The 27,969-nt window shown below is 30.5% G+C and overlaps 1 protein-coding gene across 2 annotated transcripts in view; it reads left to right on the top strand.

The window, feature by feature from the left end:
• Positions 1-27,969, top strand: part of LOC124531624 — a 107,608-nt gene that overhangs the window by 36,214 nt on the left and 43,425 nt on the right. For both annotated transcript variants that reach the window (XM_047106082.1, XM_047106081.1), the window contains exons 2-3: positions 555-932; positions 19,593-19,757. In XM_047106082.1, the coding sequence (XP_046962038.1) occupies positions 555-932; positions 19,593-19,757 (543 nt within the window). The remainder of the gene's footprint in view (positions 1-554; positions 933-19,592; positions 19,758-27,969) is intronic.

Here is a 27,969-nt window from a genome sequence, read left to right as displayed (position 1 = left end):
CTGTATAGATCTTGCTTGCGATTTCTAACTTACTTTTTGGTCTTACATAAAATATTTCATACTGAAGTCTACGCAATTTTTTAATGAAAAACTGTGCAAATAATATCTAGTCTAATTTAGTTTAAATATGATCTGACGACGAATTACAGTCAAAATCGAAAAAACGTTTATTTATGTATTACACTCAATTCAATTCCTAGAAGTACATATTCGAAATCAATAAAATCGCTGCGTAAAACTCTTGGAAGACGTTCACGATAAACATTGAATTTTAAGTTTAAAGATTCATGATAAGAGTAGTTTGCCATAGTTTGCAATCTGACTGCCGGCATTGTTTACTAAACGGAGGTCTGGAAAGCAATCAGGAATAAAGTATCACCAACTTTTGGAAGTATTTCATTTTATTCCTAGTTCGACTTCTTTAGCATATATTTTGTTTGATACGTAAGTTTCAAACGAGTATTCTTAAAAGATTCATGACTTCACAGTATATAGGTAACATTTTTCTTTACAAAATTTCATTGTAATAATATTTTGTTTTTTATTTTTTACAGATCAGAACGTGTCCAAAGGTACCGATAGCGAATCTCAGGAAGATTGGCGCGATGAGTGCGGCGGGGCCCTCCTGAGGTCCCGCCTCGCAATGGGCTCAAACATCAGCCAGCATTCCGCTAAGGGCCTAAAGGGCCGTCGAGCACGCTCTAGTGGAGATCTCTGCAATGGAGAGACGAAAAGTCAGACGGAATCGTCAGTCTGCGGGTCAGTTGTCGGTGATGTTATGGGCTGGAATCGGTCTCTACCCAACCATCTGGATGGAAACCGACATCTAGCGGATTACAGTCGCGTGAACAATAATTATGGTGAATTCGGAACTTATAATCGGTGTCATCCGAAAAGCGGGCGTGGTTTGCGGTACCGTGTCTCGAAGTCCGGTGAGTATTTTAGATAACACTACTACACTACAAAATTTTATTTTAAAATAATTCGAACCAGATTATCCTTTCAAATTTTCATCATGCTTATTAATTTTATATTTACATTATATAACTGCGACACAGTTTAATAACTAATGCAGTTATTATGGTCTCATTTGTCCTACTATGTAATTTTTACTTGTTCCTAATAAAATATTTTTTATTATTTTTTACATTAGCTGTGCCCGCAACTTTGTACGTTTAATTTAACAAAAAAAAATATTGTAGCCTAAGTTACTTCCTCTAATATCAGTTATCTGCCAGTGAAAGTCCCCTCAAAATCGGTCCAGCCGTTCCAGAGATTATCCGGAACGAACAGACAGACCGACAAAAATTATAAAAAATAATATTTCGGTATATGTATGTACCTTGTATAGGTACATATGCATTGAGTAAAAAAGACTATTTTTATATTACAAACAGACACTCCAATTTTATTATATGTATAGATAAATATGTCAAACTGATATCAAAAACATTATCTATATGACGAGAAAGTACTCCATAATTAAAGTATGGAAATATTATAATAATAACTTGTTTAATAAAGCAGTATTTGTCTTTTATAAAATGAGAAAAGCTATTTTTAAAATATATACATTAGCAAAATTAATTACAATGTCCTCGTACGTCAACGTGGGTGTAAATCTGTCGTTTGCAGAATATGAGTTCGAAGTATGAAAAGATGACGTGGATCGAAGTGGATAAAATTGGAATCTTAACGCTAGTTCCGCGAGAATGTGGGAGGAAAAAGATTTTTGGATGCATTTTTCTAAAGCTTACGTACAAAGTTGAATACTGCATGTTCACTTAGCTTGGAAATATGTTGTAATAGTGTCCACAAATATATTACGTTGTACCATTAATGTCTTCTCGACAAGCGTTTATTTTATACATCAATAACATTACAGTTTAAAAAAAAGTTGATTGTATATCGATCCATATTTGCATTATAACTTTGTACAGTTACTTTTTGTATCTCAAGTGTAGGTTTCTGGTATAATATCATCAATGTTTAATAGGTGTCGAGTGAGTCAAAGAGGCTTCGTAATTAATGAAAATGAAAAGACATCTACTGAGTATACTGGCGGTGCTTCTCGGTAGAATATATATACTAAACTGATGAGTGATGGAAAAGTGATTTTATTCGCCTACTTCAATAATTTATATATATTTGATTTTAAATGCTTGGTAAAGTGCATTCACCGAAAAAACTAGTCTTTTTTAATATTACTATTTCCGCGTGCTGGAAAAAATGTACAAAAATATAAATTATATAGAAAATATTTCCTTAAAGAACAGCCTGATAGTAAAAATATGTTTAGCTTTATATACCTTCCCAATCTGGGGCGCAGTCTTATCGGATCAAAAGATAAAACGGCTAATGGTCGCGAGGGGAAAACGTCGATCTGTCTTCTCGGACTATCTTAAAAATGTAACGTATTTTTCTTGGATATTCCTTTAAGTATCTGAAAAGTTAAATCACGTGATAAAATGTAAATCTTCTCCGAAGGCAATTTACATGTTATGTATAGCTGACAAATTTGTCTAGAACCAAATGTTTGTGTCTTTAATAATAGTATTCTTTTTTTACATAACACATATAATTTTTGAATTTTTGTTTATTTTTAACCGGCGCCCGCAAATAATCAGCTTCGGTGACTAAACAAAAATACTTTATTATATTATTTAAGTTTAAAAGGTTAGGCTGTTATTTGCTGAATTTAAAGGTTGAATGATAAGTCATCTCTTAAGAGTGCCGGCAATCCGTTGACCCAACGGCGCCTCTTTACTTTGAATTTATATTCTTTAGAACAATTTTATTAAAAAATGTCATTCTTAAGTTAATTTAATGTTTGTAGGCGAGCATCTTCGAATACTTACAATAATTTCAAAATACTCGGCCACGGCTGTCTCAAAGAGTAGCCCAATCACATATATTCGAATTTCAAGACTCTCATTGTTCATTAAGACTGGATAAAGTCGATAAAGAACAGGTGCTTAAGGATCATCGGCTTTATATGGTTATTGAACCGGTAAATACAAATATTTTAACATATATTTCTATCTAATTGAAAAGAGTATCTACTAAGTTATCCCGGAAGAACAGATTAATTAGAATGTCTATTTGTTAGCTTCAAATCTATATACCGATCAGGTAACGTAAAATCTAAATTAATTATGTGCAATGACGATTCAAAAGTTGCACGATATTCCATTAAATGAAATGTATATTGGTTTGATTTGATATTATAATTACTGCGCTTATAGGTTAGAAATCGTATCGTCTTATGGTTTGTTGTGAAAATTAAATAAAGTACAAATCTGTAAGGTTTTAAATTAATCAAATATATATATATATATATATATATATATATATATAACTGTGTCTAAAACTCTTATTTCTATAGAAAAACTTAATGAAACTCGCTTTAATTTCTATGGCAAATGCTTGCGCTGTATAATAATCACATAATTCAGAACATCCGGAGAACCGTGCTCTACTACCGAACGGTCGTTAGTTTTGCATAAAGGCGTAAGTAAACACGTACTACACCTGTCTTAATGCACTAAACATAGAGACTATATTGCGCTACATGTCTTCAGAACGGATGCCCCTCAGTTTATATCTGTATCAGATTCAAACTCGTCTACCATATATAATACTGCTTTTTTCTCAGTAACTGCGAATGTTTTCCACGGGTCCATTTCGTCTATTTACATTTTATTTAATTTCAGAAAGAAATAGGAACGTTGCAGTAGTTTTTATGGAAACGAGATTCAATTTAATCATTTGCCTCGTAGTTTATGTCGCATTTTGAAGCGCGTTTTATTAGCTTTCTTTTCAGGGAAGTTAAAATTAAATACAAAGTTTTCAATGGAAGCTTAAAGTAGACTACTTTTGAATTTAAATAATATTAATTACTTTGGTTGTGTTACATAATATCGTTACAAAATATCACATACTTATCGCGATTTACACAAATCGTCATGATTAATAAAAAATATATGTTCATAATTATAAATAAATATATACTAATATTTATATACTGGAAGTTACATATTATCGGAATCGGTAAGAGTGTAATATGAAAAATAAGTAATCAACACCAAAATAATAACTCGTAATTGGAAATTTAAATGCTTAAGTTCTACTAATTATTTTTGTATAATTCGATTTATCTTTACATAATAAAAAAAATATATATAAAGATTAAAAAATTCTCTCTTAAAGTCGTAAATTCAGAAATTATTAGTGTCTGCTGAATTTGTTCGGAATCCATTTTCTTTTAATATTTTCGCGGAGCAATTTGACGGCTTCCTTCGGAGATAATGAAAAAAAAAGTTGAGAGTTTTGAGCGCATTAATTTTTTCGAATCCTAAAATCGTATATGACCACATGTTATATTTTATATTCCAATTATACCCTCTACTTTTAAGTTGAGACACAAACATATTCAATAATCTTTCCTCGTGAGACTGAATTTCGATTTCAGCCTCTACAGACTATTGTATAATCTCTGTTTATTTGTAATCAGTAAATCAGTAATAAGCCATACGAACATACACGACAAGCCTTCTTATGTTAAATAAAAATTGAACTTTATTTGCACGAATGTGTGGCGTTATCATTAGAAAAATAAAATCTGCGAAAATGAAATAAAGTTACACTGTTACCTTTGTGGTTTTGCCATTCATTAAAAGTTCAAGCATGTTGTACACGTCACAAACTGTACCAGAATTTTATTGCATTTGGAGAGTAACTTTACCTAGGTACGAGGGTTGACATACGCTTTAAAATTTGAATTTAGCTTACGCAAAATACATATTTTATCCTATTTTACACGAGTAATTTAGAAATTGAAATTACCCATCTGTACTTATTTCCATCATGTTACGGTTAATACCAAATATTATTGACGGAAGTTTGTACTGAAATATTTATAACATAAATATAGGTAATATGTGTGCTTATCTGAATATGAAATTATTGAAATCAAATCAAAACGCCTCGTCAGCGGATATAAACCGCGCGAGAGACATCGTGTTGAACGTTCACTCGTTGAGCCGGAAACCAGTTTCGGGGATCAGCGACACTGGTGACGTCACGCTTGCTCCAAATAACTTTGGGTCAAGGACAAACTTCCACTTACATAGCATGACACATTCGGGCAAGCCTAACTCCATCCAGCACGGTACGCCTTGTCTTTGACATTACGTCACAATTTGCAACGTTAGTTTGCCTAGAAAATGACATGATGTTTTACAAATACTATATTATTTAGTTTTGTTATTAACTGAAGAAAGTACATTTAATTAATAGCCTGCTAAAAATAACGTTTTAATAATCATTAATTTTTCATAACTAAATGTTCCCGATGGTCATAAAAAATGTACCTCCAAGACGCATAATAAATGTTGTTAATTAATTCATATACTTACTTACATAAACGAAAACGCTAAAAACTAGAAATTTTTTATCATTATTATATAACGAAACTTATTAAGTTACTGCTGTAGTTGTTAAATAATGAAATTTATATGCGAAATTCTTTTTCGAATTTCGAATTCGAAACGATTTGACTGAAAATCGTACTGTAAAACATAAGTAGTTGAATTACTTAAAATTACGAATTTTTTGAGCTGATTTAATTAATCGATAATATTTTATTGAATAAACATATTTTTCTAACTTAGACATTATGTTACACGAATACAATCAGAACAAGATTCGAATTAATGATTTTTGACATTTTTTGTTTACACTTGGTACTATATTCATATTGTTCTTTTATAGCAAATATTCATATTGTTATTTTAATAATAATCAATAAATATTTATCTTAAGTTTACTTTAGGTTAATATAAGCTTTGTTAATTATAACTGAAATATTTACGTAGTATTACAACTCAATTTTTCACATACTTAACTGCCAAAATTTTATATATTATCTACTATAATATAAAACCAATAAAAAGGATTAAAATAACATTATGTAGTACATACAATGACTGAGTCGTTAGCCGTGACGGCAAACGAAATGACGGTCTTATTCCGTCGTATCTCTCGCCACTCCACTTTCTTGTACGTGCTACTATACTGTAAACTGTTTAATAATATTGGCTGGAAGAATTGCTGTTAAGCCTACCTTCTGTACCATAACATATATTTCTGCTACATTTTTAAATTATATCGATATTGTGATGTCTCATAAATATATTTTTTAAGTGAATAAAATAAATTGGCGCTATAAAGTTTATTTAAATAAAACTTAACTAATGACATTTTATTTATTCAAAATGAAAACTTTTTAGAGTAGTCAGTTGACTTCAAAAATTGAAATTAATACGTTCGAAGTGTTTTACAAACAGATGTATTGAATTTCTTGTAACTTATTACTTTCGGAGTCATTGCATTCCCGGGACATTCCTTTGCCAATTTGTCACGCTAATCATCACAATGGAAGAGGAAGACCTTTCTTTGAACGCCATTATTAATCCCAATTTGCTTCTTAGATTGGATTCGCTTGACATTGATTTATTGCCGTTTCGAAATGGAAAAAGAAAATGGCCTATTATTATAACAATGTCAAACATTGACTATTTTAAGTAATTAGTATATTACAGTATTTATTTAAATGTATTTCCAGGTTCTTTCACAATTCATAATTTTAATTATGTTGTTGTTATGGTATATTTTTATATGTTGTCAAAATAATCGATGCACAGATATAAATCGAATATAGTTTTTGTCATTTTTTTAAATAAATTTTTAACTTTGCCGTTTAGTAAATTCAAATCGTTTGTTAAAAATACATTGGTAGAAAAAGCATACTATTCGATACAAGATTTTGTAGATGATAAAAAAGCGTGGAGTCAATACCTGTTGACTTCCAAGCAGGATACATTAATTGAAATAATTGTATTTAATTAACATGACGTTGTATTTTTTAAATGTTAAAAAAGAGTAACTACTGAGTTTCTTGCCGGTTCTTCTCGGTAGAATCTACTTTCCGAACCGGTGGTAGCTTCACTTAATTGTAAAATGACGATTCAAAAGTGCTTATAAAAGCCTACTTGAATAAAGTTTATTTTGATTTTGATTTTGTCACATAGTTTTTAATAACTGTTGAACATAAAATAAAATGTGCAATTAATAAAATAAAAGTACACAAATAAAAATAATGATATGAAAAATGACAGCGAATTGGCACTTATGACATTATAAGAGTGTTTTAATTTTGAAAAGGTAAATTTCTAAAGTATTATTATTTCTATGTATCATAGTTTTCAGTCAATAAATACTCTGTTCAAAATAAAATGTTTATAACTTTGTGTTCGACACGTCCTTTTAATATGCCGTCCGATATAGTTATGCCCTTGTTGTTATAAGAGTCACGTGACGTTTCATATTTTAAATACATATATATAATAAATTTGAAGTGTCTAATATTAAACTAACCGCTTTTTACTAAATGTATATGTGAGTATAGGCTACATTTACGAAAAAAAAAAACATTCAACTTTTTTCTATGTGTCTGTCTGTTTGTTTCGGCTAATCTCTGGAACGCCTGCACCGATTTTGACGGTACAGTCACTGGCAGATATCTGACGTAATAAGGCTATAAGAATAACATTCTTTGTTTAATTCAACGCGAACGAAGCCGCGGGCACATCAACTTTGTAAATATTTGTTTATCACAGTAAAAAGTATGACTGTTTGTGTGTGATTATTATTCTTGAGCGTTCCGTTTGATTAGTTTTTTTTGTTTCACTAACAATATAAAATACCTTTTTAAATGAGAATAAAAAACGCAATTTATCTATATAGGTATTCCCAAATACCAACTAAGCCTATGATTTGAACATTTCGATTTTAACGAATAATATTGTCATTTTGCTTAAATACATTGATGATAAAATAAAATTTAATACACTCGGTGTTTTCATGATATTGAGATGAGCGAAATTTTTAAGGAATATTATTTCAGTACTGGATTTTTTATGGTGTTATAAACGAGCGGGTTTTCTGTACAAATTTTAATCAGGTGCCGAGGTTGAGGGCAGTAATTGTTTTTATTTTTTAATTTGTATTTATTCTTTAATAATTTTTCTCGTAAATCCTATTTATGATGTACCTGCTGGTACCCTGGGGTGGAAAATAAGTTACGCTAGCTAATTTCAAAATTTTAATTAAAACAATTTTTGATCAAAATGTTTCTAAATTTATTTAACTGGTCTAACTACCATTTCAAAATATTTAGCACAAAACTATGTATTAGAACATCTGAAATAGATCAAAGATATGAAAAATTATAATATATAATTAATACTTTATCTTTAAAAATGAGCTAAATTTCGACGTAAAATTTTTCAACATAAAGTTTCAGAAGTGTAATCGGATACAGGCGTGACCTAATTCTATTCAGAACAAAAAATGATAAAACTGAGCGTTTTCATGTGGCGAATTCAAATTCAAAGTGGACTAGAGAACACTTACAGGTATAAGTTATTTGCTTTTCAAGGCACAAGTTTAAATACAGCACTACGGACTTAGCGAGCCTCAGGCAAAAGTAGTCTTTTCATTTTAAAAGTAGCACCTTTGAGCATTTTAATCTGGGCTGTCGAGGGCCTTGCTAGCGCTGCATCAATTAATTTCTAGACATCCTTTTCATTTACGAATATTAATAAAATTCCAGTAGAATTTGTCTCTTCAAAGTTAGAAGTTTAGCGCTGTGGTACAAAGATCGAATGATTAATGAGCTTGATCTTATTACACATTAAATTTGTAAATTGTTTTGAGATTTTGCAATGTTCTGGTAAAATCTTAAACAAGAAACAAAGATACCTATACTATTTCGATAATTAAAATTATAAAGCCGCGAAGCTTGTTCGGTAGAACACGCTAAATTCAGCAACCTGGTCCGATTAAAAAAATTATTACAGTGTTAGATAAGTCGTTTTTCAAGGAAAGCTTTAGGCTATATAGCATCACAAAAGCATACTCGCATCAGCGTGAAATATATGTCTATCTGTTAAGGTTATCTCACTATAACCTCTTATCATATCTAATCAATGTAATCAAATTTTTTCTAGAATAATGTATTATTTCCGAAAACTTTCATGAACATAATATTAATTGTTGTCCAAAAAAAAAAAACAATTTTGACATATTTAAATTTTCCTCTACATTATTTCATTTCATTTCATTATATCTAAGGCGATGTTATAGTTTCATACTATGTCATACCTACGTAATAAGATTAAAACCAATACATTACTCGCGTGATGAACCTAAAACAACCCCTTAATGTATTCGGACCTAACAAATCATTTAACCTTTAAGCGAACGCAGTCGTGGGCAAAACCTAAATTAAAAAATACTAACTCGAAGTATAAGAAACATCATTTGTTAAAAATATTTGATTGTTTTTATGATCCAGAATATATAAGAGAAAATGTAAACTAAATAAAACGTCTATAAACGTGTAAATTTCTTATGGTATGTTCCCAAGAAGCATTAAAAACTATCGAAGAACCTACACTTTTCGCTGTATGCGCAACCGAAACAGCGCGCGAATCGTTCAAATTCTTTCGATTTACAATCGATTGTTTTTTTTGCGATGAAGATTAAAACAATAAATAAATACTATTGTCAATTAATACAATCGATTTTTTCACAACAATCGCCCATCGCTCACATACCAGTGGTAAATGCGCGCACGTGCTTTATTGTTGGTGTAAAAAATCCCTTAGTCGACTATAATAATCACGTGATACATTTGGCTTAATTCCCCTCAGCTTACGTCCGGTAATTTCTTACCTAAAAAATTCAAATTATTGTTCATCTCAAACTTTAAAAGACTCAACTTGTTCATAGAATTTCATCAAAGACATTCTATTGTCAAGCTCGTTGTGTAGTCGCTTGATACGTCACACGTCTATGCATACAATAGTACTTGTTAGAATTGTTACATATGATGCAACTGGACATATGTCTGCAGTATTGTCGGAGCTATATCCATTGTGGTGGACCACACGCACTTACTTTATATCATTCTATCTCACCTACATACAGACAGGATTTGCTTAATTGGCCAATTCAACAGCGACTTGTTTTATGTATTTTACCGAGTGTATGTTTAAAAATGATACTATTCGAAAAAAAAAAATTAAATCAAATAAATTTTATTCAAGTAAACTTCAGAATGCGTTTTTAAATCGTCGATAATTAAATACGTACTACCATATATTGTTCGTTGTGCCAAATGCTCAAGGCTAAGGAAATATTTTGTGTTATTTATTTAATTTGTATTTAAAATTCATTCCGTGTTGAAGAAACAACAAAACTATGTAGGTATATATATACCTACATATATACCTAGTTTTACGGATGTAATAGTATCTATACAGATATTATTATATCCACCAAAACTATATAGAAACAGTGTGTAGGAATTAGCTTCAATGAGATTTTTTTAAAGGTGAGAAGGCTCTGTTTGGTGTTTCATTTTTGTTATTTTACTTAATATTAATAATCTGTAACAGAAGTTTAATTATTTTAAGTAGGCTATTCTTCCTAGATTGGATTTTAATCCATTCACATCGTAGATTTATAATTAAAACATATAGTGTAGAGTGTAAAATATATAGTGACGAGTAAAAATTAAATAAATTTCAAGAAAATGTATCTTTATAGAATTGTCAATTTTATAAAACTTTTGATGTATTACACATAAGCTACCTTATTGTGATTTTGTTCCGACAGTTTTCTGATACAGATTCTACGAATTAATCAAGTTAATCCCCGAGAAACCCTTTCATACCCTGAGATAAGATACATCCCTTACCTCGGCCCAAGATATAAATTATTGCGCCAAGATTCATTATAATCATTTTCACGTGGTGAATATTGTATAAGCTATTCAGCTAGAAAAATAACATATTAGAGATATAATTGTATTTAATGTAATCATATTAAAACAACTACTACGTTTTATGTCATGTAGATAACCTATCTAGTCCACCTGGAATAGCAAGTAGGCCACTTGACGATAAGTGGTCAATATCGAATAATTCATAGCAATCGCAGTAAATAAAATGAAATGAAACTAATGTTGTGTTTTTAAATGTTAAAATAAAATATTGTTGCCTGAGAAATAAGAGGATTCCCGAGGCTTAGACAAAAAAAAAATCCCAGACGTCGTACGAAGTCGTGTGCCAGCAACTCGTTTATAAATATTCGCGTCTCTGTACTGTATTCCGGAGACACCGAGGCGACATTGAGCCATTGTCACTTCCATCACGTTCCAATTTTCGAGAAAGAATCATATTTTAGTCGCCGTTGAATATTATAAGAAGCCGTCACCTTTCTACTTTACATTGAGAAAAAAAGATCTATAATTATTTGTTTTATAATTTCTATAGAAACAACTACAACTACTACATTTGTTATAAAAAAGATACTATATTTTTTATATATACTACTGCAATGGAGGTGTATTTGTTTGGGCGATAAGCAAGTGGTCACCTTCGCCACTATACTATCAGTACCTGACTGCGAGAAGTAATCCTACAAAGTACTAATTACACCGTCAATGTGCCGCCAACCATGGAACTTATATATCTTGTATCTGTAATTATAATAGTTCATTGACCCCTCAAACATGCACTTTACGATACAAAGTATTGATAAATGTTCAGTTTAGTATGATTACTTAATAAAACTGACGTAATAAATATTTCATTCACAATAAAAATATTTTCATTCAATTAGGGTCTTGCATCCATTTTTAAATCGTCATGTTACGGAGTATAATTGAATTTAAAACAGGTCTGAATATATATTATGTCGTACTGGATATATAGTTAGTAGCTGTTATAATCTAATAACTAGTAAACCCGGCTTCGCTCAAGTAGAAAAACGATCTAAGTACATTAAACGTTTCTATTGAAAGCAAAACTTAGAAATTAATATTATTTTTTTATTTACAAAGATATATTGTGCGAGCCTTAACAGCTATTAAGGTTCTTTTAACAAAGCTAAAATACTGCGGTATTTGAATATAGAAACGAATGCCTAGCACCAATAAGGATGTATATATTTTGCAGAGTTAGAATCTGTGCTTTATATTTTTCGTAATAATCTGGTTGTTCTAAATAAAAAAATATTTGAATTTGAATCTAGATAAACTATAGATTTTTTTTTCTAAATGTTGAATAATTAAAATTCTTACTGATATTCTGAATGTCAATCAAAATCAACTTAGGTATGTCATGTAATCGTTTGTGTGAACAAAACAATGTCACCTACTATGTTGCAAATTATTTGACTAAAGGAAAATCAACCAGTTAATACGATTGATTTTGGTTCGACAATGGAATCCATTTTCCGTTTCTCGTTTATCAATACAACAATACCGTTCGGGAATCGAGTCGGGAATACTAACTGATTTATACAAGTATAAACGAAACGTTTGCGCCTAATGGGCCGATCGTTTCTGCGTAATAATATTAATCAAATATGAAATTGAAACAAATCGATATTATTCATTCACTATTCAAAATATATTTTGGTAGAAATGTTCTAATTTTCAGTGGCGTGGACCTAGTTCAAAATGGTACAAAAAAATAAATACACCACATTTCCTAAAACGACCATATTGGCGATTCCGTATTTGTGGTTTTTTTTCTACCTTTCCACAGTCGATATACATAATTAAAATAATAATAACTGTAAAATTACTAAAAAATAATAATAACTTAAAATTAAATATGATGAAAAGGATATCCTCCCGAAAGATTTAATTTATTATTAATTAACTGTTCTGCGCTAGAGGTATTTTAGTGTTTAAGTACGTTTCCATATATTCACTCTTAATTTACTCAATCCTACGGGAAGGCCTTCCGGCAGGTTCGAGAATTACTTGACAGGAAAACCCTAATAATTTAATATTATTTCCATGTATTTCAAAATTAAGCATGTAGCGAATATATTCATTAAGCGAGTTTCATTATCGCTTTACAAATGATTCAATATAATGTATTAAAATAATAAATTTCCATAGATGGGTGTTATAATAAGACTTAGGTATCACTAGCAAGATTTTTGGGGTATTTAAATGAATCTAAATAATTGGTTATCAAGAAAATAATAATGTTACTAACTTAAATACATTGCAGATATACCAAATCAATTCTAATGTATAATATTATGATATTATATATGTATATGTATATGTAACGTAGCGTTAAGAATCGATATTTACTTAAAAACTTTTAAAAACCTTTCCGGATTCCTAAAACTTGGAATTTAATGTAAAAACAGAACTGATATTTTTCATATGTTTGTGCGATTTTCTTTTTGTAGATTTCCCAAACTTGATATTTTTCGAGCACACGAAACTTGCTTAAAAGCAAGCGCGGAAAATTGTGTGCCGACGTCACATTTGCATATATTCATAAATCTCTTCGTTACAAAACGTAGCGAAAGCATAGGCAGTGCCATAAATCTATGTTAGTAACGCCGTACTCTAGAAAGCCCCTAACTAAACCGTGGCATGCAAACCGATATTTTCCCTTTGTTCTTCCAAACTTGTTTTGTACACGCAAGATTGTCTGACGTTAGATTCTTATCTATTATTGCTAATGATTACTTTGGATTTATCTTTTAAATTTTATATATTACTAATAATCACCCGCGGCTTCGCTCGCATTTTAGAAGCTGGTGTTGGATGTAAAGTGTCAGGCAAAGACAGTAACCTATGTCCTTTCTTGGAGTTAAAGTTTGCTTCATACCAAATTTCATCGAATTCGGTTCAGCGGTTTCGTCGTGAAAGAGCGTCAAATAGAAAAAGTTACTTTCAAATTAATAATATTAATGTAGATATAATATAACATATGGACAAACAAACAAACAAAATAAGGATGATTTCAAAGTAACTGCCTCTTTAATAAAATATATCCTAAGGTTGATTTAAATTTTCTTTCGAGGACTTTTCTGTGGGGTTCGAAGTTTAGATGTTGGATGTGTTATAGCATGCCTACTAAAATTTTTTTATTATTACAAATAAAATCGTATGGTTTTGCTTAAACTGTTTCAAGCCCTATAGAATTGTTGATTATGAGAGTACCTGTGATGGAAAAAATATATCTATAATTATTTATATAGCTTTCTTAATAAATGTACGGAACAGAATATAATTATTAATACCGATGTGTTTGACCGATGTTCGTTAAATTGTAAGAGCTGTCGGTCTGTTGTCAGACTGATTATGAAAGACGAGAAATAGAGTGTTCCTGTGTTTGCATACAAACTTGTCCACCGTAACTTATCACTACAGGTACTTAGCTGTTTCTTGAGAATACTCGTGTAACCGTATTGCGATAAGAATAGTATTTCTGTAATTTAATTTATTTATTGTATATAAAATTTTCGTCCCGCTGTGAATATAATATTATTATTTTTCTAATGAAATCTATATTTTTAAATATTATAAGTGTGAAAGTAACTCTGTCTGTCTGTCTTTCGCGCTTTCACGACCAAACCGCTGAATCAATCATGATGTAATTTGTTATGAATCAAACTTGAACTTCAAGAAAGGGCTACTTTTTTGCCTAACAAATTACAACCTATACCCTAAAACACGAGCAAAGCCACGTGCGACTACTAGTATTAAATATGGTTTATTTTTATAAATCACTAACAATTTAGTTATTATTTGCGAAGTAATACGTTCGTTAACATAATTCGGAAGCTGTTCTCGTTATTCGAGTAATATAAACTATACAAAAGTGATATTTACAATTGTAACGAATAGTCCATTATTTCACCAATAATTATCAATTTAACAAAAGATTTATCAATCACATTAAAATCATGTCCGCTGTTAACGTAACATGAAATTAAATTTTGATTAACCCCCGTCATCGTTTTAATCAAATCGAAATTATATTCTGTCCAATTAACACTATCGTTTTATTGTATTATTAATTTTATAAATATTATAATTTTATGAGACAGATAAAGTCGAGAATTATTTAATAAATCCTTATGAGTAAGATCACGATTTTTTAATATAATATTCATATTATTAAGAGAGTCTGTTTTAGACAGTTTTAGTCTATATGGTCTAGAAATTTAACAAGACTTGTCGGATAAAACCTAGGTTATGTCAAGTTAATGAATAAAGTTTTCATAAATGTAATATGTGTTGAGGTACCCATCCGATTTCTCGCGGCTCAAAATAAGGTTTTTCTGTGTTATTTTTTATTTAAGATGTAAGTGAATATTATTACACAATATTTACTGAGCCAAGAGATCTATTTACCTGTATTGTTCTATTTATTAAACCACGTGCGTTTGCGTTATTTAAATATCGTGTCATATATCCGTTTTTATAAAAGTGGATTAAATTGCAAAGTCAAAGCGTCATTTTTACTCATGTTTATAATTTGTGGATGGTATTACTCGGTGGTAGGTATATTGATTGTTGCAGGTTCAGACGAACCGCAGGTAAGATATGCTACCACCCAATAGCAAAAGTATTGTTGTATTCGGGTTAAAATATGAGTGCGCCAGTATTACTAAGCATAAGAACTGGTACTGATGCAAGGAATGATCTATCTAAAATGGAATAAGTATACAAAATAAAAAATTGTCCATTTATCTGTACCTATTTTAAAGGCTCATTCATACAAAAATTATAGCATAAGCAGTTTTTTTCGGCTACGTTAATAAAACTATATCCCGTAAATTAAGGGATTTTTTACTGCCGATCTGCACTTTTTCCTCTGCCTTAAAATTTAGACGGATAAATAAACAACAACAACAACAACAGCCTGTAAATTCCCACTGCTGGGCTAAAGGCCTCCTCTCCGTTTGCGGGTTGATGGAAGGACAAATAAAACGCATACAATAAAAAAAATGCAGCATATATGCTATTATATTCTAAATCCGTTCTGAACTACATATATATGATAAACTTTTATTATATCTAACCGATCAGTAGTTTTGCGTTAATCAAGATGAACTATGTAAAGTTAAATTTTTAGGTAGTTCATCGAAAGATGTATATGTGAGTTAATTTCTATATTTATTTGAATATTTTTATTGGGTGCTCTAAAGTATTTATTTGTATGTCGGGCGTTTTTCGAAGTATCTACTGTATATTGCCTTAAGTGAATTGAAATAGAGAAGAGCTTACAGATCCAAGATAGAGACAACGTACGTGTCTCAAGTTCCAATGCAGCATCGAACTGTATCTAAGCCCCGTCTAATGTGGCTTCCAACTGCCAATATGAGAATTACTTACACGTATTCCACGATCTAGGAATTGTCTTACGACAAGTTGTTTTCAACCGACTTCCAAAAGGAGGAGGTTATCAATTCGTCTGTATTTTTTTTTTTTTTTTTTTTTTTTTTTTATGTTTGTTACCTCATAACTTTTCACTGGGTGGACCGATTTTGATAATTTTTTTTTTGTTTGAAAGGCAGTGCTTCCCGTGGGGTCCCATTTTTTTTAATTTTTTTTCCGATGATGGTATCCATATGAAAACGACATAAGTCTTAAATTTGCATTATGTATATGCGCGACAAATCGGTGAATAACTGAAAATCACGTTAACCAATTTTGATAATTCTTTTTTTATTATAAAATATATACTTCAAGGGTAATTTGGTGAAAGTTTGGTAAGGTTCTGAGCACAGGATCCATGACAAAGTAACGGAACGGAAGGGAACGGAACAATTCTGAGGAGCACGTTAGCGATACTCAGTCGAATCTTTTATTTATAGGTTATTTGGATATTTGAGTCACCTTCCATAATGTGGTTATGTTTACGTAATTATCATAGTCGAATATTATAATCAACTAGCTACCCACCCCGGCTTCGCACGGGTGCAATACTGATACTAAATATACTACAGAATTTGTGTATTTACGACATCACATCGCAAACTTCTAAAATTATCAGTGTTTCTTTACTATATTGTTCATGTATTATATACACAAACCTTCCCCTTGAATCACACTATCTTTAAAAAGAAACCGCATCAAAATCCGTTGCGTAGATTTAAAGATATAGGGACAGAGAAAGCGACTTTGTTTTATACTATGTAGTGATGGAACTCCTATACGGCTACGCGTGATGTGATGTCATATGATGTACGAAATATAGTTGGTCTTTTTCAAAGTTTTTTTGCTGAGTTCGATTACAGCTCTTTCGAGGGATCCTTGTTGTTTACGCCGCGTGACGTATTAAATCGCATTTTCGAAAGTCTATTTTTGCTTTATTCGCAAGTTTCCTTTGAAATTGTCCTCGAAGTAGTTTCTGACTCATATAAACGGAACGCTTAATCTATCCATATTAAAAAAAATAGTTAGTCAACATCAGCTTCACTTAAAATCAAAAAATAAATAAAACTTTTAACAAAAAGAAAAACCGACTTCAAACAAAACACTATTTTAAAACAAATGAATATGCACGAAAAAGTAATAAAAATAATTGCGTATTCAACATATTTTTTAGAGTCTTCCTAAGTTAAGTGAAATGAAAAATATTAGACTACTTAAAAGTCGATTAACGATTATATCATGTAGTTATAATTATTGTTATATTTGGAGTCGGTGTCAGCCAATAATACCCTACAGTATATCTATCAAAAAACAATACGAGAATACTTTAACAAATATGTTTTTTACAAATTACCTTTTAGGGGCTCGTATCGCTTCTTTCTTTTGATTGTTGGGGCAAGGGCACCGTGGCTGACACCGGCTCCAAATATACCAATAACTATAACTACATGATATACTCGTTAATCGACTTTTAAGTAGTCTAATATTTTTCATTTCATTTAACTTAGGAAGACTCTAAAAAATATGTTGAATACGCAATTATTTTTATTACTTTTTCGTGCATATTCATTTGTTTTAAAATAGTGTTTTGTTTGAAGTCGGTTTTTCTTTTTGTTAAAAGTTTTATTTATGTAGGACAGAGGTTTATAAATAAACTGGCTTTTCTCTACTGTTTTATTTACTATATAGTTATTTTGTATATTCATTTTCCTAAAATTAGATTTTTATTGTTATTTGTTTTGTTGTTTTGACTTGTAAGGGTTACCTTTGTCAAGAAATGCGTTATCCTACAAAAAATATATTTTTCTAGTTAGAGTGTTTTTTTTTTAATGAAAAGGTCGCGTCCACTACACGAACTCTTAATAATTACTATATACTACTTAATAATTTAATCATTTTTAACTCAGATTAAACAGTAGTCTTAAAATTGTAAAGGTAATACAGGTTTAAATTATTTACTGCTTTCTATTTCATTAATTCGTCAGTGCTCTAAATAACTTAAGCGCTGAACTTCAACAACAACAATAAAAACAACCTAAACTGAACTGGAGCTTTTTGTTATAAACTAGCTAACTAGTAAAAAGATTCGCAGTGCATTATGATTAATAAAACGGTTCAACGTGAGAATTATGATGAATGACAAAAAAAAATATAACATATAGTCATTAGTTTCGAAAATTTTATACATTATATCTAGGTGGGTACCCATACCTATGTTTATGTCTTATTTTTCCATTATTTAGTAGATTTTTCATTAAAACTAGACAGCGCAAAACTCATAATGTGGTTAATAAAGCAGGATCGGCTATTCCGACTCGATCAACTTCTGTGTTCCAAAGTCAATTTAAAAAGGGGGATGCTTACGTAATGCGAAAAGAAACAAACATTTTTAAATTCAAAGTAAAAAAGGGTGAGTCGAAGGGCAGGGCATAATGGTCGTATAATAAGATTTTGTTTTCCTTTAACTTAAGTCCTTTTCGTTTCATTTTGAATAATTAACCAGTTTTCCGGTATTTGTTGAGTTCATTCCCGAACTGCTGGAACTTTGTAAAAAATTATTCATGTACTGTTAACTCTTTTTAACTTAAAGCATTTTAATCGTAAATGGATCAAATAAATAAATCCTTTTTTTGTATCGTAATCTTATTTGAATATTGTAGAGGTCAAAAATTTTAAAGTAATCTTATATCGAAGATTTCGTTACATAGTAAAAATATACAAATTTTAAGAAAACAGTTTTCACCGCTTCCGAAAATGCATCAATTCACTTACTCGAATAACTTATTTAGCAGAGATCTACTTTAAGCGGAATATGGAAGTAGAAGTTTTAGTTTAAAGCGATTTTTACGATTTTCATTATTAATGAAGCGAAAAAACTTTTCTGAATCGAGGTTCCATTATCATCTCGAACATTTAAATATCCCACTTAAATCTATCAACTTGTGTGTTTAATAAAACTATAATGTTAATTCAATCATCGTGGCAGGACCTACAAGATCCTATTTGAAGAAATATTATAAAGTAGAATAGGTTTATTGAGAAAGGTCATTGACAATATAACATAACACTGAACGCCAAGGAGTAACGTAAACGCGGTTGACTATTTCCGGGATATTTCTCGGTTAAACTTACGAAATTTTAACATTGGAGAGGTTAATAAAAGAATACAAAATCAGTATTTCCCAAATAACTACGTAACCACGCAGATCTGTATATTTAATTGTAGATAGTAATATGTAATAATTCGAAAAAAATTCTTCAGGTTCAGATGCTGAGCCAGTATGGAAGCTCCAAGATCCGGGTTTCGATCAAGGCTATGGCTCTGAAAGATCACCAGAGGAAGACTTCGTTCCACCCATTGTCCCTCCCATTTCACTGGAGCAATATGAAGCTGAACTAAGAACCGTTTATCCTTTCATCACTGAAGGTAAGTGATTTCAATTTACTTTTATTATTTATGGAACGAACAAATGCGGCTCCTGATGATCATTTAAACTGACATTTGAAAAGGGATAAGTGTTATTTTGCTGATACTCGAACCAAATGACTTAATTCCATATATAATTTATATACAAAAATGTAGCGTGCAATTAAGACGTTGAAGGGTTAATTAGATTACTAAAATAAATTCATTATTACATGATAACTTATGTAATGATGATTCATTATCGCGTGTGGTCGAAATGGGCACAATTCGTACGTTCACGATATCACCTATGGCATGATACTTTTCGATTGATATAAGTTTTAGTTTCTTTTATCATATATACTACACATATACGATATGTTTATATATTAACTTTAACATAAAGATACTAGTCGTGTTATATGGGATATCACCTCGGTAACCACTGCATCTGTAACATTGATCTGTTACTTTTTAACAGACGCTTAAGGCACCGGTTTCCATGTTTCGATTTTGAAATTCCCCCTCAGGTCGCAACTTGTTTACCTAATAATAAAATTAAATTCCATATTTCTAACATTAGTAATGACCAAAATAATACAAACTTCCAATCCCCATTTAACCCTATGGGGGTTCCTCCATAGCCTTATGTCAGTTCATCCTTAATAGGATTTAAATTAATTTAAATCCTCTTAGTGCTCACCTACGTTACATGAGTAAGTGCAAATTTCAATCCTGTTGAAAACTAAAACCAAACACGGTGGGTTTAGGGTACGCTTCGTATGTCGCTCGGATACTTTAAAGGTTTTATTAACAACGGCTTACTTTTATATGTATTTAAACTTTATCAAAAATTGCCTCATACCCACGTTAAGTAATTAATCTATACACATTTTGAAGAGGATATTAAAAAGTATGATCATTGTTAAAACGTGAATATAAAAAATATTAAATTTAGATAAGTGGACAACGAAGTCAGCTTGTTTAATTAAGGTTAATATATTAAATATCAAACGATACAATTCATTCGATATAAACATGGTATGCATCTGCTTTCTCTGAATACGAAAGATCACTGAGGAAATCTACGATTATACGTTTCGTGAATCAGAAATGTTTCCCCGAATTGTGACTAACTGATTCACTCCCCGAGTGACCTGCTAACGAAGTCGCATTATTGTGTTAATGTTATAAAGGAATAATCTGTTGTTCTACTTCTTCTCTTCGCATTCACATAAAAACCAACATTAAAATATTAATTCAGAGCTCTTTTCTGCGAAACACTGCCTAAATTTTATATAAACTGTCTATAAAAAATTACTATACTTAACGTAATATAACATACGTAATATTACACACATATATATTGAGACAAAATACATTTGACATTAGAACACGTCATGATCGAAGAGAGACAAAAAGAGCATTTTCAACCGACTTCCAAAAGGAGGAGGTTATCAATTCGTCTGTATTTTTTTTTTTTTTTTTTTTTTTTTTTATGTTTGTTACCTCATAACTTTTTACTGGGTGCACCGATTTTGATAATTTTTTTTTTGTTTGAAAGGTAGTGCTTCCCGTGGGGTCCCATTTTTTTATTTTTTTTTCCGATGATGGTATCCATGTGAAAACGACATAAGTCTTAAATTTGCATTATGTATATGCGCGACAAATAGGTGAATAACTGAAAATCACGTTAACCAATTTTGATAATTCTTTTTTTATTATAAAATATATACTTCAAGGGTAATTTGGTGAAAGTTCGGTAAGGTTCTGAGCACAGGATCCATGACAAAGTAACGGAACGGAAGGGAACGGAACAATTCTGAGGAGCACGTTAGCGATACTCGGTCGAATCTTTTATTTATAGGTTATTTGGATATTTGAGTCACCTTCCGTAATGTGGTTATGTTTATGTAATTATCATAGTCGAATATTATAATCAACTAGCTACCCACCCCGGCTTCGCACGGGTGCAATACTGATACTAAATATACTACAGAATTTGTTTATATACGACATCACATCGCAAACTTCTAAAATTATCAGTGTTTCTTTACTATATTGTTCATGTATTATACACACAAACCTTCCCCTTGAATCACACTATCTTTTAAAAAAAACCGCATCAAAATCCGTTGCGTAGATTTAAAGATATAGGGACAGAGAAAGCGACTTTGTTTTATACTATGTAGTGATGGAACTCCTATACGGCTCGCAGTTAGGGTGCGATATGGGGCAGAATTTCTTACTATCTTTAATCAAATTTTGTGTATGTGATGTGATGTCATATGATGTACGAAATATAGTTGGTCTTTTTCAAAGTTTTTTTGCTGAGTTCGATTACAGCTCTTTCGAGGGATCCTTGTAGTTTACGCCGCGTGACGTATTAAATCCGCATTTTCGAAAGTCTATTTTTGCTTTATTCGCAAGTTTCCTTTGAAATTGTCCTCGAAGTAGTTTCTGACTCATATAAACGGAACGCTTAATCTATCCATATTAAAAAAAATTAGTTAGGCAACATCAGCTTCACTTAAAATCAAAAAATAAATAAAATTTTAACAAAAAGAAAAACCGACTTCAAACAAAACACTATTTTAAAACAAATGAATATGCACGAAAAAGTAATAAAAATAATTGCGTATTCAACATATTTTTTAGAGTCTTCCTAAGTTAAATGAAATGAAAAATATTAGACTACTTAAAAGTCGATTAACGATTATATCATGTAGTTATAATTATTGTTATATTTGGAGTCGGTGTCAGCCAATAAAACCCTACAGTATATCTATCAAAAAACAATACGAGAATACTTTAACAAATATGTTTTTTACAAATTACCTTCTACACAATAATATACTGGATCAATCAAGGGGCTCGTATCGCTTTTTTCTTTTGATTGTTGGGGCAAGGGCACCGTGGCTGACACCGGCTCCAAATATACCAATAACTATAACTACATGATATAATCGTTAATCGACTTTTAAGTAGTCTAATATTTTTCATTTCATTTAACTTAGGAAGACTCTAAAAAATATGTTGAATACGCAATTATTTTTATTACTTTTTCGTGCATATTCATTTGTTTTAAAATAGTGTTTTGTTTGAAGTCGGTTTTTCTTTTTGTTAAAATTTTATTATTGATATAATATTTTCAGCTATATAAATAAATACATTTTAAAAACGATATAATCATCATTATTTATAATAAGCCACACCAATGTAATGTTTTTAATGAACGTTATAAGTGAACTTGAGATTATATTGAAAATAAATAAGCCATAAAATTTTCATGCGAATTACTAGTAGAAGTGATATCCCACGTATTTAAATACGCGTTCTAGTTATTCATTTTATTGATTTATCTATTTTATAGATAAAATGTCAAGGATATTTAACAAGTATAGAATCGTATGTAGAGCAATATTCCAACAACTGTTAAAAATATTTTTTCATTAATTCTGTATTATTGAACATGCTACAATAATACAGCGACTTTTCAAAATCATGGATTTCAAAGGAAAATATATTCAGTCAAAACGTATTCATTAACATCAATATACACTCGACAAATTAATCTTATAATACACACAAAGACAACAAATAATGAAAACCCTTTTATTATAATAAATTTCCATTCTCATTCCACCCTTTAAGGGTGAATCGCTTATACTTCAAGGACCCTTGAGCATGACACCCCAGTCGTTTAAAAGTAGGAACTATAAAAATCTGCTTAGAACCAGCGTAGCTGCTGAAATCATCCACAATATCTTAATAAAAAATAAGGTCAATTTTAAATTCAATTTTTTTGAAATCGGCAAAAAATTATAAATTATATAACCAACAAATATCCGCCCGGCTTCTCCCGCTTGTGAAGAGGGGCTGATGTTAGGTACTGGCGCTGGCTTATTCTAACTAACGTTTCGTGATTTATTGATTCGATAGCAAGTATACGTGTTATGAAGTAGATACATATGTAAGGCAACGACTACATGTGTACAGACGAAGCACATACTTCTACATGACGTCATAAATCCGCAACGCGACCTGATCCTCTATTTGCGTTTAGTATACGCCAGAGGTCGTTGTTATTTGAAAATAAAACACAGTGAGGCGAGTTTCAAAATTCACTATGTCATGCCAAAAATTAAATATTAACATAAATATTATTCGAAAGTTACGTCGTTTTATGATTTGGTTTTAAGCCAATTTGACGTTTTATTTTCTTAAACTAGTTTTCATTGCGATAAGATCAAGGAGAAATATATCAACTTATTTTTTTTTATAAATACTCTTCAATTATCTGAACTACATACTGTCGAATATGGCATAAATTCCTCAAAAAAAAATAACGTACCCATATAGAACGGTTTCGCAAAGTATCTCATACTGGTACTATTATTAGTAATGGGAAAGTAAACTTAACTTTTTCACGTCCAACCTACTGAAATGAAATTTGAATAATTGAAATAAATAAAACTTTATTATCTAGAAAAGACATAGACAAACATTCCGCGGAAGTCGCTGACAACTACTAGCTTTTAATAAATCTGTGTAATATAATTTAAGCAATGCAAATCTCTAGGAAGCTACGATTAACAGTGACAATTTCCCAAGTATTTTACACAAATTCCAAAACAATACTATACCAAACAAATACAGTAATTACTAGGGTAACAGCTGAAATAAGGAAACCGACCGGTGCTGTCTAACACACTGGCCACACCTTCGTAAATGTTAATAGGGAAATGTAGTTTCGAAACTTAATAATTCGAATACCTATTTTATTTTGTCAAAGTTTATACACAAAGTGAAATCATATAAGCGGGTTAAACTATAATGGCACTAAATAAAATGACGGATAGGGCTTCACTTCTCTTCTTTTTTAAATTGGAATGAAAATATTGCAAATTTCATAACAGCAAATGTCTTTCATAAAAATAACAATTCAAAACACAAATTAAATATTAAAAACAGAAGTTACCTAAAACAAAGCGCGATGTAAAAGCTGAAACGTCACTTGTTACAAACGGTAAAACTGTTTGGAGAATTTTTAATACATCTCGTTCGTGTTCACAGCAAATATTGTGGAAAAATTTCAATTATACAAAAATATTTGAAAAATACTATTTGCATATGTGTTTATGTTTAAAAAATATATTTTAAAAACATTCTAATTAGAAAGCATATCGAAGTATTTCAAGAATGCAATACAATGAATGAGCGATCGTTATAATGTATTATTAATAACAATGAGTATAATAACAAGCGATTCATTAGTTAAGTATGAAAACATAAATCACCTTTAAAACGAACAATTTTCATCATTTGATTTCATTTTGAGATTGATTCTCTATTGATTTTTGACAGTAACGGTAATTTTCATTAAACATTTGCATGTTATAATTATCTTATAATGTCTTTATTAAAGAAAGCATCTTATAAAGCTGCTCCGCTCTGCTTCACCTGCGTTAAGCGTTTTTACTCCACTCTAGTGGACCGTGTCGTGATCTTACATAGCCTGTAACCTTAAATCAAATGCAAAAAGATTTCGTCAAGTTATCTTTCTCACAGTAGTAATACCTATCTATGCGCAGTGGCGATTAACCGATTAGTTACCATTACTGTTAGAATGAATTAAATAAATAAGACAGGCAGTCTAATTAATTATGGAATATTTCTTTATTTTTATTAATTAATTAGACTTACGTGTTGACGAAACTAAAGCTACAATACCATTACTAAAGTTTTTCTGTTTTTCAGTGAATGTATATTTTTTAAAGATTAATATTTTAATGTAAAATAAATACAACGTCGAGAACTAAAAGCTTTTTAATAAATTAAAAGAAACGATGCGTGATGTTTTTAAGCGAAATATGCAATCAAGAAATTGATTTCACGTACATATTACGGACAACGACGAACGTTGAAGTGAAATGTAATAAAATTTACTCGAATATAAAAATTAAAAAAAAACATGTAGTTTTTATATTTTAATTGGAAGATACATAAACTTTATTTCAGTCATTACATAGTATAAAACAAAGTCGCTTACCACTATCTGTATGTATGCTTATATCTTTAAAATAACGCAACAAATTTTGATGCTGTTTTTTTAATATATAGAGTGATTCGAGGCGAAGGTTGTTATATGTGATAAATAGACAATATAGTACAGAACCTCTGATTATTTTAGAAGTATCTAATGTGATGTCGTAAATAAACAAATTCTGTAGTATATTTATTAGTATCAGTATTGCACCCGGGCGAAGCCGGGCGGGTTACTAGTTTATAAATAAACAAGAAGTATATAACGTGTTTGGATTTCGAGTATGTCATGTCTATTAGCAAGTTTAAAATTCTGCAAATCCCTAGGTTCCTACATTTAATCCCTGAGTCCAAGCTATAGGTAAATAGCTATTGGGTTTTTTAACATGACAGTAAATTTCCGTATCTAAATAAATCGTAATGTCCTTCGTCTGAAATATTTCCGGTTATATCCACTTGTGTTCATGTGTGTTGGTACACACATGAACACAGTTGTATAAAGAGAAAATGGAACAACCTCTACAGGTTTTATTAGTTCAAAATTATCCGTTTTGTAAATAAATATGCTCTAAAAAGTCGCATAAATTGTAATGCGATGCCATCAAAAGAACTAAACTTTGCGCTGTATTTCAATTCCACAAAACATTTTGAATACGCAGCACACGTTTTAGCGCTTTTTGCAATATTTATTCAATTCTCCGAAACCGAATATTACATTACATACATTACAGGTACGTAGAATACTTCGAGTTAGGTATTTCCAGTACAATTTTTATTGCGGATTTTAACCTGGCTCCGTGTTTCGCGAACAAAACAGAGCTTATCTTATTTAGGCGTTCAATTTGTATGCAAGACCTATGGCTCCCTGGGTTCGAAGACGGCTCTCATCATTTGCACTATCTAGCTAGAACAAAATTCCGTAGTCCTAAGCCACTTGTAACAGACCTTCGTGCATATTCAATTGAATGTAACCTAATAGTAATCTATTCGCAATGTTGATTTTTTTTTATTAATTTCACATCTTTTTTAATATTAAAAATGTGTCTGTTGCTCTTTAACTGCCAAACAACTGAACTGAATTTGATTGCTGTGAAGCGAGTTTGAATACCAACAATAATAACGCGGGTATAGCCGTATATGACAAATAGTTTTTAATAATATGTAAATATAAGGTATGTTATGTGTATATATATAAATGAGTGTATAATTTATTTTATATACTTAAAAAATGTAATAAACTTGATTTAATCAAGACCGAGTGTAATAAAAATCGACACGAAACGGCTAGAAACACAATAGTTAGTCTTTTTGACAAATCAAATTATTTCCCATAAAATTACAAAACTATATGTTTATTTACCACTCCCTTATTACGACTCATATCTCTATCAAGTTCCCTCAGGTTCATAAAACAAAAATTTAAGCAGGTTTTACATGTAAATCATTTTCATATAACCTGTTATTTTTACAATAAACGCGTTTCATTTTGGCTGTTGCGGTTATCTGGGCTATGATATGCCAATCAGTAATTTATGCTTTAATATAAATTCACTCAGCCTAAAAACATATTTTATATTTAGTATTATCTAGATGTAAATTAATAGGCTCAAAAAAGACACTTATAAATATGTACCTAAAAAAGTTAATCACGCATTTTCGTATATAATATAATTTAAAATATCGGCCAAGGTTCCATAGTAACTCAATTTGTATGAAACAAATAAAATAATATTTATCGTATTTTCAATATTCCAATATTTTTTAAATAAAAATTGACATTTGGAATTTTAATCAATCTTGAAATTATTAAAATGATTTCTAATTTTCGACTAGATTTTACAATGAAACCAGAGGTTTTGTTCGTAGTTATTTCATATATTGCCGGAGAGAAGGTAATTGAATTGTCTGATGGCGTCCAATCGAAACCTATCAAACCGCTATTTCGCTGCGCTTTTCGATAGTTCTTGACGCTTAATCATCCCTACTTCATATTTCGAGAGCTATTGCCTCTGGCATTCGATGAATGAAAATATATTTTATATTTGAACCTTTCGTACTTTTAGAGGATTACAGTATAAGTAATGATTTTTTATGTTACATGAAATTTCGCCAGTTAGAAATTATTATTGAATGCGACAAGGTTCTATAAAATTTGAAAGCAATAAAAACGTTAAAAAGCATAAATATA

The sequence above is a fragment of the Vanessa cardui genome, chromosome 8 (assembly GCF_905220365.1).
Source record: "Vanessa cardui chromosome 8, ilVanCard2.1, whole genome shotgun sequence".
NCBI classification, from domain to species: Eukaryota; Metazoa; Arthropoda; class Insecta; order Lepidoptera; family Nymphalidae; genus Vanessa; species Vanessa cardui.
Note: the sequence above shows the minus strand (reverse complement) of the source record. Positions and strands in the feature narration are given on the sequence as shown.